Consider the following 17,555-nt stretch of genomic DNA (forward strand, 5'->3'; position numbering starts at 1 on the left):
AATGAACACTTTCAGGTTTACTGACAAACAGCCCCAAATTATCAGGGTCAATGCCAGAGATGCAGCTGCAAGGCCAAACTCCGAAGGGCTTTGTGAATTTGAAGGACTGCAACTTTTGATTGGAATGGGAAGACCTCTCTGATGCAGATGAAGAGAGCATCTGGTATTCTGAACCCTTGCATCCTTGGTCCATTAACCTACTTTATTGTGTTCTTGCCTTTTCTTTTCTTTGGGCCCTGCTATGCTCAAGACCTTGTACATGAAGCATCATTACCAAAAGTCTAGCATGGTAAGGAATTCCCCCTTCTGCATGTGCACAAAAGCCACAATCCAAATTTGGTTGGGCTCAGGAGTCGTTCAAAATACAGAGTCTACCCTGCTGCCTCCACCCTACCTCCCCACCCACCACTGAGTATCATCTATGCGTATGAAATGGTGATACGTTGAAATGGCTTCTCAATGACATGACCCAAAATGAGGAACCACCAAGAATTACTAAAAGCATGGAGAGATGTAATCAGCCTCCTGAGTAAAGAGGACATCATCACGGTCAACCACAGCAAAACAAGGTCCGTACACAGCAACAATAGCTGGGAAAGGACAACAGAAGCCAAGCAGTTAAGCAAAAGCCACTTCAGTTCCCATATCCAAGACCTTGGGTTTAAATGGGTACCAAGTGGTTACCAGTCTATCATCTTGTAAAGTCAGCCTACCAACTGAGTGGAAAGTAAAGGTCAATTTTGCTCTTCAGCCTCCCAACATCAGCATAGTCTGCAGGAAATATGTTGCACCATGGAGATCAGCTATACCTTCTGCTAATGCCTGCAGATAATGCTGCTGCTTAAGGCACAGGAGCCCCAGGTCAGTAAACTAATTAGTAACTGTACTATCAAAGGGCAATGAGAGCTTACTGCACCTCAGGGATAGATGTGCAACAGAATGGCTGCCAGCATCCATCCAGTATCTTCAGGCTAGGCAGAGAAGTAACTAAACTGCATGACTAAGATGAGGACTACTTTCTTTAGAGTTTCTATTTGGTTTCCCACAGGAACTTCTAACCAGAGGGTGACATAAGGTTAGAAGTCATGTAAGTAAGTATAAATAAAGATGTGCCAGAGGCATGTAACCACAAACAGGTAATATTAAAACCCTTCAATAGTAGCTGAAACTCACAATTGTATCTTTTGGTCACAATGAAAGAGCAAGCTTAAATTCACCCTTGGAGTCTGTAGGAAACACAGTTAGACATTCTCAGATCTGCATGTCTGCTGCAGAGAACAGCAGCCTTGTTTTATCTCCTTTAAACGATATCAGAGGAAAGAAAATGAAGCGCATGACATGTTGTCAGTACGTTTTAAGCTGCTCTGCTGCAAGTAGCAGATGATGAAAGCAACTCGGAGAAGGGTGGGGAAATCAGAGCTCAATGATCCAATGCAATGTCAAGTGTTTTGTCATGTCATGTCAAGAGAGGAGGAAGTGACAACATAAGACTGCTGGCCCAGCCCTGCTTTTCTCATTATATCCCTTCCTGTGTAGAACATCCAGAGAATTCCATGTCAGAAATTCAAGAAGTCCCATATAAAACCCAGCCTAGTGCTAACACAGATTTAAAATGTAGAAGCTCCAAAGCCACCCAAACAAAACGGGAATTTGGGTTCCCAGGTTCTGCAACACAAAGGTCTTGCTGCCTGTTCTGAACACCTCTTCAGGCAGCATGTGCTTATGTCAGAAGCGGAAAACGGTCCTTGTTGCTCCCCCTCAACAGAAGCACAGGTGTTTTCAGAGGGAGAGAAAATCAATAATAAATAGTTCCGTGGCCTCTTCTCTGCATATGACACTTCATGTGATCTTCAGCGGCGATTTCTTGTGAGCACAGAGGAGGGTGACATAAGGAACCCCAATGAACGCCCACCTCTCACTGGGCCAGAACTTTATGACAGGGCCTTGTTCCGGGATCTCCGAGACAGCGTCGAAATAGGCAAAGCAGACACAGCCCAGGTAAGAGGCAAGGCAGATGAGGATGTGCCTATGAGAGGAGAGAAACAAAGGATAAGGCCAGCACCAAGCACTCTGTCCAACAGAGGCCTCAGGTTCCTTCTTCCAAAGCACAGTTTGCATCATCATGACGTTCTCTTGGGCATATCACTCGTTTGGCCAAACTTAACATACAGGTGCAGTGTGAAGGCAAAATAGGAAGCTCCTTGGAGGAAGTTCAGAATAAAAATGTAACAGATAAAAACCCTCACTGATAACTTGGATGTAAGACCTTTGCACATGGACAGATGTGAGCTTATCTGTCACTATGAAATCCCAAGAACATCAATGCAGTATCTTCTATATAAAGCTGCATACAGACATACCTGGAAATCAGGGCTTGCAACTCATTTCCCTCAAAACTCCTTTGACAAACTTAACAATTGCCTGGTAGATAATCTGCTCTTTAAAAAAAAAAAACAACTTTTAAAGTGAAGCATGAATGTTCAGGCACTTAGAATTACAGAGTTGGAAGGGACCTCCAGGGTCATCTAGCTGAACCCCCTGTACAATGCAGGAAATTCACAAATGCCTCCCCCCAGGCCCAGTGCTAGGGGTTCCTGCGCCCCAGGCCAAACCCTGCTCCTCTGCCCCCCCAGTGGTGTATTCGTGTGTGCACTGTGCAAGCGAGCCCCAATGATGTCACTGATGATGTCACTGTCACACACACCCAACTTCGCCAAGGCCTCAGGAGGCCTTGGCAAAGTCTGGAAAACAGCGGGTGCACTCAGAGCCGGGCTCTGAACACACTCACTGCCACACACACCTCGACTTTGCCCAGGCTTTCCGAGCCTCAGGAAGCCTCGCTGAATCAGGACAGCAGTGGCGCAGGAGGAGAGGGGCACCTCGTGCCGCCCCAAGGCCAGGTGGCACCCTAGCAGCCGCCTACTTGGCCTACTCCCATGCACCGGCCCTGCTCTCCCCCCCCCACACACACTCCTATTCCATGCCCAGAAGATTCCATGCCCAGTGACCCCTATTCCATGCCCAGAAGATGGCAAAAAACCTCCAGGATCCCTGGCCAAACTGGCTTTGAGAAAAATTGCCACCTGACCCCAAAGTGGCAATCAGCATTTCCTTGGGCATGTAAGAAAGCACCACGAGAACCAAGCACTGATGGAACCGTTCCTGACCTTTCTCTCAAGATCTGAATAAGTTAATAGAATCAGCATTACTGTCAGATGGCCGTCTATCCTCTGGCTTTTTTTTTTTTTGAAACACCTTGATTTTGCCTGGTGCCTGATTTGCAAACAAAATCAATAAAAGTGACTTTCTGAACTGTAACAAAAAATCCTCCATAAGAAGGGGAAGAAAGTCACATAGTTCCATCACTGGGACCAGCCAATCTGCTCTCTCTGTGGAGAGCATGTGCAGAATCAAACAGAGCAAGGGAAGCCTGAAGTGGATCCTGAATGGGGGAAAGACCCATTGGCTTCAATGGACTTAGAAGGGTGCAACTCTGATTAGGGCTGCCCTGAGCATGTATGCATAAAATGCAGTGGAAGTGCTCCCCCAGCATTCGTTACATATGTCTCAGGTGGATACAGAGTCAGACCACTGATCCATCTTCCCCGTGACCACCCATTTTGCCTGTCAGTAGCTGAGTCTGCAGGGTCAAGCAAATACAGCTGCATGAAATTGCATCACTGGAGATGGCAGGGACTGAACCTGGCACCTCATGTGCTCTAACACCAAGTCTTTGGAAACTCCTATCCAGCATTGAGGCAACGGAACAGCTTCTATCACCATGACTTTCATTCCGGTGTACATTTTCATTACGACAAAATTAGTGTCTCCGTTGGCTGGATTTTCTACTTGGTCGCATGATCCAGACAAACCCTGAAAGCATGAGCACTCATGAAAACCAGCACATAGGACTCACCAGACACAGTGCAAATAGGGGAAGTTAAACGAGGCCCATATCTCACAAAATACTTTGTCGCTGATCCAGCAGGAAAGTGCCAATGCCCACCAAAGACCAGAAAAGAGTCCCAACTTGAACACTCGCAGATTATCACACCTAAAAGCAAAAGGCAGGGATGAGAAATAACTACACAGGTTGATACTAAATAAATAAAATGGTCTGAAGATTAAAACTACATTAATTAATGACTGGCAAATTTTAGATCTATATAGTGAATCAAAGGAAGAAATTTTTTATGTTGTTGAAAGTGTTATTTATACTCAACAGGGAAAACGATAATATTTTTTATTTTAAAATATGATAATTCTGGGTCAAATTCAGTGAATTTAAACATCTTTCCACTGCATATTTGATACCCAAAGTTTCACCTCTTTCCACTGCACATTTGATACCCAAAGGATAACATAATCACACTGAGCAGGTATATCTATCAAACTTTTCCCAGGTAACCAGAATGGGCTACAGATCTTCAAAACATTAATAGCAGCCTCATAAGGTAGGACAGCATTATTATCCTCTACAGTATTTATTAATTAGATTTCTGGCTCCTCCTCCCCTGCTATAGCAGGCCTCAGGGTGAGTAACAACATGTTATTAAAACAGCCATAAACAGTTATTAACAATTTTAAAAAATTAAAAAGATAAGGCCAGAGAGCAAACAGTATGCATAAAGCCATCCAGAGAGTTTATGATCCCGATGCAGTTTGAATCTGGCACAACTCATACCCTTAACCACTTCTCTATGTTAACTCAATTATGCACTATAATTAAAAAATTTACTGCCTCTGCCAAAAATCAATTTGTCTTTTAGGCTAAGTGTTGCACAGAAGGTAATAAGTCTAGGTTGAGGGAATATGTATACACACACATACTAGATTAGATAGATAGAGAGATAGACAGACAGACAGATAGATCTATATCATATCGATATCTCCTCTGATAGCAAAGAAGGCAAGTCAAGCAAAATACAAAGAACTGATACAAAAGTGTTGAATTTAGACTTAAGTTCAATCCTCTGCTCACTCGGGGAGGAACTGAATAATTTTCCACAGTTCAAGCTTTGTCATGCTCTATTCCAGGGGTGGGCCAGTTCTTTGTTTTGCTCAATTCATCAGAAGGGCCAGTGCTGGACATTACCCAGAAAGGCATAGTCCCAGTTAGATCTGCAGTTTCCACCCATGAAAGTAAAATAGATACTGACACAGCTATAGACTTCGACCACTGCAGATAAAACCAGGGAACAATTCTGGAACCATGGCATCCACAGCAGTCTAAGAGAATGTATGAAGCAGGCCACAGTCAACTTCCAATACACTTATGGCATGTCTCTTGCCTTGCCAATGATCACTGCTTTCTTCATGTAAGAAGGTACTATTTGGGAGAGTCAATGATTTGTTTGTATAAAGCACTGCCTAACTGATAAAAGAACAAGCCCTTGTCAACCATTCAAATTAACCTGAACTAAACCACATTTATTTCCACTACCTCAGTGCCATTTTGTCAGATCCAGCTTCATTCCATATCTTTGCAGTGTAGCTACCTACAAGGCTCCTGAACTGTAAAGGTGCAGAAGGACTTCTCTGGCATTAGAACTGCATGGCTGCCACTTCACACAATGGGCTCACTATGGGATGTGATATCCTCCCCTTGTTTGGACTTCTAACTGCACTGTAAAAATGGCATCCTTTTTCAGCCTCAGTTTCCCCAGCTCCCTTCACAAACTGTTGGCAGCCCCCTTCTAAATTCAAAATAACTCAGGGAAATAAATTATTTTCCAGAAAGTTTTAAAATTGTTTTATTTTCACACCCATTCTAAATCTTGGAACTGTGGGACTCCTGATGACACCCTTCCTCCCAAAACTTGCTGGGTGGCAGAGACAATGTGCCAGTGAGAAGGCCTGGTCACAAATTCTACAATAGAATCTAGAGTGCTGCTGTAAAAGATGCTCAGATGCCAAGAAATCTGGAAAACACAGTTCCCACTTCTCTTACTATCCCCAAGTAGACAACCAGTACAATGTACTACAGCCTAATGGAAACTTCATCTACATTAGATGCAGCTCTTTTTAGCAGCTCCAGAGAGGCAGCTACATTAGTTTGTTGTGGTCGAAAGTGCTGTCAAGTTGCAGACAACTTACGGTGACCCTGTAGAGTTTTCAAGGCAAGAGACGAACAGAGGTGGTTTGCTGTTGCCTGCCTCTGCATAGCAACCCTGGAATTCCTTAGTGGACTCCCATCCAAGTACTAAGCAGGGCTGATCTTACTTAGCTTCTGAGATCTGATGAGATCAGGCTAACTTGGGCCATTCAGGTAAGGATTTATCGGGGCAATTTTTTTTTAAAGATTTTTTTGCCACCTTAAAAACAAACGTATATTTTAGCAAAACCTTTCAGAGAAAAGAGGCTAGTTAAGAATCTCTCATGTAATGCAGGAGTGGCCAATGGTAGCTCTCCAGATGTTTTTTTGCCTACAACTCCCATCAGCCCCAGCCATTGGCCATTGCTGGCTGGGGCTGATGGGAGTTGTAGGCAAAAAACATCTGGAGAGATACTGTTGGCCACCCCTGATCGTAATGGATGATCTGGACTTCAACACGCAAAAGGTTATGCTAGATTTTAAAAACTGGTTAGTTCTTAAGGCGTTACAAGACTCCTGTTTTATTTTTGTTTGACCAACATCTTGTTCCCCTCTGAAAGGGAAAATGCTGGCTTGGAAGTGAGGCCCATAGGTGCATCTTGGCTCTGTGACTTTGCCTTGCTTTGGTGGCAGGATGGGTTACAAAGTAAAGTAAAAGAAGTCTGACACACCACAAGTGATGCAATCGCAACAGTTATCCCCTAATTAATATGTTACATGCATTCCAAACATAAATCCTCAACAAACAGAACTATTTTGCCCAAGCCAGACATAGACAAGACAGCTACCCACCTTTTAAGCTCTGCAATTAGCAGCACAGTGCAGGGAATGCCCAGCGTCATCAGCGAGATGTTATTGATGGCCGGCTTAATGAAGGCAAGGCAGGTTGTGACTCCAGAAAGGATCCCTACGGCTGCTTTAAATCGGCCTCTGAATAAGACATATTTTTAAAAGTTACTCAGGCTTTAAATCAACAGACGCAAGTAAATATCAACAAGTTAAGATTGTAAAATGAAGTTGCATTTATTGGTAGCAACCATGGAACACACTGAACATGTTACTGGGTGGGGGCGGGGAGAAGTATGCCACTGTTAAGAAACCATCAAATTAATGCTCTCCTTCAGCCCTCAGGTGAAACCCACACAGGCCAACCTCATCCCATCCTGCCTCCCAGTGATTCTTTAAGCTGTGAGGTGCAGCCTTCTTTGAATGCTAAAATTGAAAGATCCTTGGGGGAGGGGAGCCCTGAGGATATCTCCTCCTCCTCTTCTGCCTCCTTCATGAACCTTTTTAACAAGCCCTTCTCCTGAAGCCCAAGTGACTATAAGAAGGGCTGGACCAGGGCAGGTTAAAAAGAAGGATTGCAAAAAAAATTTAAAGAAAGTTCCACCAGAACTTTTGTATACTTGGGTTAGAGAGGTCTTGTCAGACCAATTTTGGGGGGCTATTACACATCTCCTTCTAGTATCCAGGCCTTGGGAGAAGAAAAGGTAAGGTTCTACAGGAGCAGTTTAAACCACATTGAAAGTGGTTTTCTCAACAACAGTGGAGGGAGGAACCCTACAATAATTGTTTTTGCTGGGGGTCAATTTGGGATTCCCAAGATCAACCCAACCTCAATTTAAACCTTACTCAGCATCCTAACTGATAACCTCTATAGACCAATGAACCCAGGATACGCACTAAAGTTGACTCTTCTGATTTTCCTTTAAAGTACTGCCTAGAAAGGCAGTTTGAAAAACTTTCAACATCATTAACACTCCTATCCAAACAGACAGTTTCAGCTGGTGAACTTTAATCTTGCAATATGTATTTAGTTACAGGCAAAGAATGCAAAATATCAAGCACAAAGGAGGCCCATTCATCAAATCCAATTCATATCCCTTTACAAGGAAGCAGCTGGCAAACTTTCCCCTACTTTTGCAGAACAGGTATTTTACAGTCAAGTCCTTTCATACTTGAGCAGCAGATTAATTTCTGTGTAAGTGCAAAATGCCCAGGGATCAACCTTCCTGAGAATAACAGCAGCAGAATGGCTGAAAGCTTTATTACCGGCTTCAAAATCTGTGTAACAAGCTGCAGTCACGGCAACACAGAATGTTGCACAGCTGCCATCCAATCACATGTCAGAACGCTGCCTGCTACCCCAGGAGAATGTTTGATTCGTTTAGATTTGGGAGTGGGTGGGAGCAGCAGACAGTGTCAGCATCCCGACACAAGCAGACAGTGTACAATTTCACAGGCATAAACAAGTTTCATACGAGTCACAAGACTGGGCTGACAACAGCAAGCTGTGCTGCAAGCTATTTCAGCAAATTTCTGGTCGAAAGGTCAACTTAGGTTGTTCTGGAAAATAAGGAGATGCAACCAGTAAACAGCAGCAAATCATGAAAAGTCAGTTTTAGGAAGATGGAAAGGTAAAGCTTTGGCAGTTTAAGGCTCTTTACCCTTCAAGGAACCTTGACTATATTTATTCATCTATCTTGGAACCCAGGATCTGCACTAAAGTTGACTCTTCTGATTTTCCTTTAAAGTACTGCCCAGAAAGGCAGTTTGAAAAATGTTCAACCTCATTACATCTACCTAGGAACCTCAGCATTTTGTAGAAGCAGCTGAGGGATATTTTCTAAGTTACCCAGGTGATCTGTGAAGATCCAGTGAGACTCATGTGTCAACTAGGCTGCGATCACACACCCTAAATAATGCACTTTCAGTCCACTACCAATGCATTTTACAACTGGATTTTGCCAGTTCACATGGTAAAATCCAGTTTGGAAGTGCATTGAAAGTGCATCATTTAATATATGCGATCGCACTCCTGCTGAGTGTTCCTAAAGTACATTCCCCTGCAATGCCACACTAGCAAGGGGAGTTCAGTTTGTCCATTACTACTGACTGTCACCTGTCAACCACAGGTTGTTTACAATAGGCAAGTCAACATTACCTAAGCCATTACCTGTCATTCCTAAATATTTTGGGTAGGTATCTTCTGGGAAACCACATGGCCAGAGCACACATCAGAACCCAGAGTATAGCAAGTTCATCGAGCATCTGACCCAGGAAACTAAGCGTAGCATGGAAGTACACCGATCCAATTCCTAGGAGACATTTGGAAGTAAAAGGTCATTACAGACTAAGGTACTGCTGAATGCTTTCTTCTCAGCAAGATTCAGTAAGAGCAGATGCTGTGCATGGATGATACATGTTCGAAAATTAAAATTGCTGGTAACTGAGTTGAAACCAAGTGTTATGTGTGTGTGCATGCCAAAACCCCCCAAACAAACAAGTTGCATAATCAAGATTTCAAATGAACACATAGTGTTCCTGAAAGTGTTTCTCAAGGTGATCTTGCATAATATTTTTTCAGGAATTATGAAAAGATGCAGAAGATAAAGGAAGAAAAATCCTGTCTGGACACACCCCACCCAGTCCTTTGGGCCTGACCCAAGGACTGCCAGGATTTTGTTTGTACAAAGACTATTCCTATACAGAGGTTATACTCTTAAAATCTTTGAAACAAAAAACAATTTCTGTATATCCTGACCCATTACTCCACTAGCCCTTTTGAGTGCCTATCCATGAAACCTAGGTCCTGTGTACCCTTAGAAACCACATACCTCCTAATCCTGCCCCCCCTTAAAATCTGGGGGGGGGATCTCTGCAGGAGCAAGCAGCAGCAGGGCCTTCTCTGTATATAGCACTCACACTACTTGTTAAAGAAACCCAAGCTCTTCCGCCTACTGCAAGTGAAGACCTCTTTTTCTGGGCGTGGGTGGGAGGGGGGGGAAGAGTTAGTGGAGGGGGCCAGTGGTATTTGAAGCTTAGATTTTATACAGATGAGTATTGTTACTACTATGGTTCAGGAATGATGTTTTCACTGGATTTTATGGTATTGCAGTACCATTTCATACGTATTTATTTATTAAGTTCCCAATAAAGTCGATGTGGCTTTCTTTCAAATAAGCAAAGACAGGACCCCTCTGGTATCATTTTATGTGCATCACTCTGGATGAATGACTGACCAATATGATAAGTGAAATTAAAAAGGTAAATAAAAGCACCCTGATGCAGAATAACAAGGCAGGATGGGGGGCTAAAATGGCCAGAGGAGTCCAAGGCTTGATATGGAAGCAAAAGTGCAAAGCAAGCAGCCAAAGGGGCCAATGGATCAAGAAGCAGAGAGGTTCCATTTTCTCTTGCTGCCTAAAACTAAGGGCTACTGCACCCCACAAAATCTGTGGCAACTGACACCATCTTATTTACAGCAAGCTATGCTGAGAGGATCCGAAACAGAACCAGAGCCAGTATGGTGGCCTGGTTAGAATGTCAGACTAGCAGAGCTTTCTTTGTAGCAGGAACTCCTTTGCATATTAGGCCACACACCCCTGATGTAGCCAACCCTCCTGGAGCTTACAGTAGGCCCTTTACTAACTCTTGGAGGATTAGCTACATCAGGGGTGTGTCGCCTAATATGCAAAGGAGTTCCTGCTACAAAAAAAAGCCCTGCAGACTAGGATTTGGGAAACTCTGGTTCAAATCCCCACTCTTCCATGAAAGTTTGCTGGGTGACCTTGAGCCAATCATACAGCCTCAGCCTAGCCTACCTCCCAGGGTGGTTGTGAGGACAAAACAGAAGATAAGAGAACCATGTTTGCCATCCTGAGGTGCTTGGAAGAAGAATGGAATAAAAATGCACTAAACAGTCAGAAGCGTCTTGTGCTTCTGAATCAGGCAATTTTTACGGCAAATGTGAAAAACAGATTTTTCCACAACCACCCTGTGCTAATTTCCATATGAAAAATAGCATTTCCCTTTGTTTTCAAGTCACATATGCAGAGTCTCATAGAAGGACTTACCAACCAGCACTAGTAGAGTCCATATTAAATATATTCCACTGTTGAAGCAGGATGCATATTGTCGGAATAAGCACATACATATAGGTGGCAAAACAAAAAATAAGATGTTGCTTATCTGGGGGGGAAAATGAAATAAATGTATTAAATAAGCAGGAAGGAATGGTGAAATAAATTCATATGATTATTTTAATTTAGATTGTTAGAGGGTGGGGAAATAGCTGATTAGTGTGCAAGGTTTATCGAAACAGATGGACTGGGTAGTGGGACCCAGGAGCAAACGCCATGATTGTCTTTCCCCTGCAGCAAGACCACTCAGCCCCCCCCCCCCCAATAATATATCATCTGCATACTATGCACCTAGCCACTCTTCGAAGATACACTGTTTCATTGTCAGGACACTCTCCAAGTCAAATGGCGGCTAACTGGTGATACAGGGAATACCATGTGGCAGAAGAACAAAGGGGAGACAGTGACGTGTCTGAGTGCTTGGGGCTTGGGGGCCTGTCAATGGTTTATGGTTTATTAGATTTATATCCCGCCCTCCCTGTCCAGGCAGGATCAGGGTGGCTCACATCCAGTAAAATCATAACAACATTTTAACATGTAATTACATCATAATTAGAATTAAATTAAAACATTAAAACAGTCAGGTGCTAATATCATTCGATGTTATTTCATTTCTGATGGCGCTCAGTACTTCTTAATCAGTTGAAGGCTAGCCAGTATAGTGTTGTCTTACAGGTCTTGCGGAACTGAGTGAGGTCCCGCAAGGCCCTAACTTCCTCCGGCAGCTGATTCCACCAACAGGGCAGCAATCGAGAAGGCCCTCTCTCTGGTAGATGTCAATCTGGCCTCCCCCAGCCCAGGGATTACTAAAAGATTTTGCATTCCGGATCTAAGTACCCTCCGGGGAACGTTTGGGGAGAGATGGTCCCTAAGGTAAACATGTCCTCAGCCATATAGGGCTTTAAAGGTAATAACCAGCACCCTGTACTGAATCCAGTATACTATTGGCAATGCAATGCATACAGTAAAACCTACTCTCTTGCTGCCATCATCCCACTCTGCTCAGAAGCTACACCCAGCACAACCTATTCACATAAACATGCCCTGGAGTGGTACCCTTTCATTCACTAAGGGAAACTGTAGCACACTGGCTGAAAAGATAGGCTCAGACTCTCCCAGGCAGTATTCACATGTATAAAAAGAGCACAGGTACATCCTATAAGATGCCTGCTTTCTGTTTGTGATTTCTGTTCAGGAGCTAATTCAACACCCTTTCCCCTGAAGGAGGATCACATTCTGTGATTAGGATGTTTTCCAGAAAGAAAGTCTTTGTACTCTCGGTGATGCAGACGGCCATCCTCAGAATCATTAGCAGAAGCCCAGTTTGTTTCATCTACACAAGAACAGAACATTAGCATTACTCCCCGAAGGGATTTGGGACCGGCTGCTGCTGCCAACCTGTTTAACACTTAGCCTTTGGCAATGGAGCTTCTTCTGGTAGGAGGGGATCCTGAGAAAAAGCACAACTGAATACTCAAATAAATGTAACAACAACGTTGTTATATTTATTTAAAGCCAAGCTTTACTTTATGAAGCAGGCATTTGCTAATCTGGTTTTAAACCTTAACACCCAACCACTCTAACCCTGGTTTCACCACTTTTTGGTTAAAATAAAACCCTGGGGTGGGGTTTGAGGGTGGAGGGAGGGACAATAAATAGTTTGTTTTTAATGTGAAGCATCTAATTTCAACTTCCAACTGTATGAAAAATATTCTGGTGGTATAGCTGCTTAAAATCCTCACAACACTCGACAAAAGACACTGACCATTTACCAGAAAGGCCACTGCCTGGAAATTTTTGTTGTTGTTAGCAAGCAGTAATTAGATACAATCTGAGTGCCAAACATGAAATTTCATTAATGTGTTGTTACAGACTTTATTTATGCTTCCCAAAAAAGGCTGGGGGAAACAAGTCATCACTCGGTGCCAGAGAACACACTTTGCATGTATAAATCCAAGTCCAATCCCTACCACCTCCAGCAAAAATGACGCCTTGTCTTTTATAGTAGGCTCTAACTGACCCACTGGGAAGTTATGGCGAGAAAAGTAAGAAGGATTAATGATATAACTCATAATTACATTACACTCCAGTCCAGCTAAGCCCATCAAAACATAATTAATTATGGTTAATTTAAGCATGTATGTCTTTAACTCATCCCCACTGAAATCAGTGGGGCTTTCAAATGCTTACCTTAGAGTGAATCATGCCCTTGGGCACCAACACATCCTACAATTCTGGTTTGGCCTTTTAGCACCTGCCAAGAATATTTTTCTTTTATTTCCCCATTCCCTGCTGTTCTGTATTACTCATATTTCTGCATTCTCCATGATTAGAAGCAGCAAAAAAAGGTAAGCAAAACACACATATGCCCATTTTTAAAAAAACACATATTTATACAATATTGCTTTTGGTAAAGAATCTGGTTTCTTGGGTACAGAAGGATTTATCTTTATGGAAGTGCAGCACATGATCTCAGACAAACATGTGAACAGTCTGAACAGCACCTGACCTTTGCTAGGGGAAACAGGAAGTGCTCCACACAGGTGCACTTGCTGAACTGTGCAGGGGACCCACCCAAACCATTAAATATTTGTCCACACCCTTGGTCTCCAGGCTTCAGTGATGAACCTTGATTAATTCAGACACAGGAATGCAGAGTTCCTGCATACAGACATTAGAATGTTATTTGTTCCCATTTTAGCTCAATGACTGGAAGGGCCTTTCTGGGATGTATATGTTTTAGATCCTGTGTAATAGAGGCCCTGAACTGAAACAAGCACATTCAGTCTTTGGATCCTGCTTTATTTTCTGACATACCTGCTTTGGTTAGTGTAATAACCGTTTGTGTAATAACTCCAAAGGATCTGAAGTCTGGAAGAAAATAGCACTGTTAAGTGCATAGTGTATCCTAAACACATCTCACTGACGGCTGTTCATTGTATGTCCTAAGGCAAAAGAGCAAGACTATAAGAAAGTTGATCTCAGCTCAGTAGCCCATCTGCAAAATGGGAATAACAGCAATTTGTTTCAGAAAGAAGCCTTGCTGGAAATAATATAGAACATGGTCATGTGTTGTGCTCCTGGGGGAATAAGCTCATGTGTGGGAAAGCCACCCATCTCCTGAAGCCAAAAATCATACAATATTGCTCAGAGATGTGTCCAGTTTGATGTTGAATTCAGTAAGATTCTTTGCTCCCTTACTTCTGGGGAAACTAATCCACTTCTAAGTGCTAGATGCCTAGTTTAATGCACAGACAAAGATGGCAATTTCCCATGCAACATCACTGATCTCTGACTCAACCAGAGGACCAGTCTCATTAAAAAAAATTGCCAGAAACTCATTGCATAAGGTACACACAGAGTCAATAACACAAAAATTAACTTTACATTTAAAATACCTCTTGCAGCTGATGGGTGTTTACTGAGCTCATTAGGAGACATAAATGCCTCCCTGGGGGTGTTTAATGTGCATGTTATTAGCCTGGGCATGTAGCCTACGAACAACTTTGACCCAATTCTGATAGGGATAACTGTGGAGGATGGGTATAGCAATACAATGTTCATAACCCATAGATGTCCAACAATAACTGAAAAATTGTTCATTGGGAGATGGCAATAAGCAACTCTAGGCAGTTGTCTGGCTTATTAGTTTTGTTTTTTAAATACGTAAATGAGATTGAACTCTCTAATATTATGGAAAGTTTCCTCAGTTTGAGGAAGTTTAAGTTGTTGTCCAGAAAACAAGCCTGCATCTTGGTGTACTTCTTTTCTTTCTAGTTGGAACTGTAGGCTAGTGTGCTCAGTTTACTTATATTTCTGTACACATTTTAAAACCAGCTTTTTTAGTCAAAATAATGCCATTTTAAAGGATTTTTGAGATTTGAGTTCTGGCCAGAAATGCCTTACAAAATATTTAATTAAAATGTTATGCTGCAATAACCTTTGTACCAACCCTTATGTAACTCTTTACCAAATAAACATTATGTAAAGCTTTTAAATCTTAATTTTAATTACACTAAACACAGTAACTACTTTGGTTTATGTTAATAAGTTTTCAGTATTTTCTTACAGAGCAATTTCTTACAGAGCAGTATTTTCTTACAGAGCAATATTAAAAACACTTTTCTGGGAAAAGATCCTTACGGTTATACTATCAGACTTAACAGAATTAGGTGAGTAAATACATACAGATGTGCTTCTGAGTTGTTTAAGAAAACAATACAGGTGGAAAGGAACAGGAAACTTTGGAACTTGTGAATACTACAGCATGGTGGCTAGAGATACTCTCAGCTCTAGGGTCAGAGCCATTCAAAAGAATGGAGGATTTGGCACTGACTTCAACAGGATCGAAATGGCACATTTACACCAAAGCATATGTAACTACAATCTGAATGAAGCGTAACATGAAAGAAGCAAATAAGTTTTGCTGTGGTTTTTCCGTTTTCACTTCTGTGTCGTGCTTCAGGCTCAGATGATGAAGAGTTATGTGCAAGGAATTAATAATTCTAGCAAGGGTTTTTTTAACAGGAACGCACAAGAATGCAGTTTTGGCTGGCTTGGTGTCAGGGGAAGTGGCCTAATATGCAAATTAGTTCCTGCTGGGCCTTTTCCACAAAAACCATGCAAAACAATGGTGCCATCAAGGGGTGTGGCCTAATATGTAAATGAGTTTCTGCTGGGCTTTTTCTACAAAAAAGGACCTGGTTCTAGCCTCATGAGAAAGGCTTGAAAAGGAGTCCTCTTGGACTCCCTTTCAAGCCAATCAGCCCATGAACAAAACTGAAATTAATAAACAGCCAGACAGCAGACAGCATCTCACAAGACAACTGTATTGTTCGGCCACTGTACACATTCCATGAAAACTGATCAAAATGGGCACGGAATCTGGAGAGTGAGCAAGTACTCTTGACAACATGGAAGGATCAACACTGCTATGGCGACTGGCTGCTATTCTATTCTAATAAGAACAAAAGGCCAGAGAGATAGGGGAGTGTGGAACAATTTTCTTCCACTGGAATAGCAACACTCCTCCTGACATTACCAGGTTTGGGAGAGTCTCACAGGTGAAAACAGAGTCACTGTACTGCATATAAGCCATGAAAGTGCTGAAAATGGAAACAAAGGACCCTCCTTCTCTTTCCAGCTATGCGTGTACAGGTAACACAGGTACCTACAAAGAGAAGACTAGTAAAAATACCTAGGAGCTTGTAACTTTTATGAGCTTATTTGGAAAGCTTAACTAACATGATGCCTGTGTGGAAGCAAAGATGCAGATGTCCACCTTGGGAGAGATGACCCAAGATAATGCTTCAGCCTCTCCTCAGTTCAGCAGCTGAAACAGTTCACCACTTGCAGCCAAACCCTATGTGGGATTAGCAGTTAGACTAGGATTAGGGAGACCCAGGTTCAAAATCCCTGTTCAACCAGGGTAGTTTACTGGAGGTTCTTAGGCCCATAATTTTCTCATTCTCTCCGCTTAACGCACCTCACAGGGTTGTTGTGAAAGTACAAGGAAGCAGAGAATGACCTTGTAAATGACTTTTAAGTCCCCATGGGAAATTAAGGTGGGCTATTCAGTAAACCAAAACAATAAACAAATGTCCCAGTGTGCTCAAGAGGGCTGCCTCTGGGGTGCCTGAGACTGCAATCTACCCATACAATCGTGCACATGCTAATTCCCATGCAAGAACCAGTGCCTCCAGCACTGTTTATTTCTACCCCTATGAACGTAACATCCAGCCTTAATATGCTGAGCTTGTATTTGAAACAGGACAGGAGGTATATGCCTCTTCTATAAATACTCTTATTCCCAGTATCAGTTAAAAGAACTGATATGGCGCCTCGCCCCAAGTCCAGCCCGCTTGAATTTGAACCCGAAACTAGTCACTGAAGCCTGTTGCTATGAAACCAGTGCGTTCACATGGGCTCAAGTCTATTCGCATCGCTTCTGCATAGAACTGCACGGTGCGTGTCGTGGGACAGACAGAGGGCTGAAGCAACTGGGCGCGGGGGGCAACTGGGCACTGGGGCAACCCAGAGGCGTCCCGCCCCCCTCTTTCCTTCCAGCCCCCAGGCAGGCACCCAAAGCCGCCGAGAAGGGCTGCGCTCCGGATACGCACCGTGTTGTAGAACTCGGCGATGGTGGGCACGATGGTGTAGTTATCCTCGCACCAGTCCACCTCGGAGCTGCCGGCTCGCAGCTGATCCCACAAGCGGAGGGTGGTCATGACAAGCCCGCCTTAAGCCTGCCAAGCGACACTGCGGGGAGGCTGAGCCAGCTCTGGGGAGGCGCATCAGCCGCAGGCGCCCCGCACTGCTCCGGGGGTTGCAAGCTCAGAAGGCTCCAGGAGGCCCCAAGAGACAAGGTGCTGCCACCGCCGATCCGCTTTTTCTTTTTGCCCTCCCTCTTCTTCAGCTGCTGCTGCTGCTGCTCTTGCAGCCGGATATGAAGCGCTCCGCCACAGCTCGCTCGCCCGCAGCCTGTTGGACACCCGAGCAGCTCCTGCCTCTGAGGCTCACAGCCCGCACAAGCGCACGCC

The 17,555-nt window shown here is 43.4% G+C and overlaps 1 protein-coding gene across 1 annotated transcript; it reads right to left on the minus strand.

Moving 5' to 3' along the window:
* Window positions 1–1,123: 1,123 nt before the first annotated feature.
* On the minus strand, window positions 1,124–17,555 carry ACER2 (alkaline ceramidase 2). Its single transcript, XM_060237227.1, has 6 exons — window positions 17,136–17,555; window positions 10,951–11,065; window positions 9,051–9,192; window positions 6,887–7,024; window positions 3,917–4,054; window positions 1,124–2,026 (listed from the first exon to the last, which is right to left on the minus strand). The coding sequence occupies exons 1-6, from the start codon at window positions 17,241–17,243 to the stop codon at window positions 1,840–1,842; spliced, it is 828 nt and encodes a 275-aa protein (XP_060093210.1). The 5' UTR covers window positions 17,244–17,555; the 3' UTR covers window positions 1,124–1,839.

The sequence above is a fragment of the Heteronotia binoei genome, chromosome 4 (assembly GCF_032191835.1).
Source record: "Heteronotia binoei isolate CCM8104 ecotype False Entrance Well chromosome 4, APGP_CSIRO_Hbin_v1, whole genome shotgun sequence".
Lineage (NCBI taxonomy): Eukaryota > Metazoa > Chordata > Lepidosauria > Squamata > Gekkonidae > Heteronotia > Heteronotia binoei.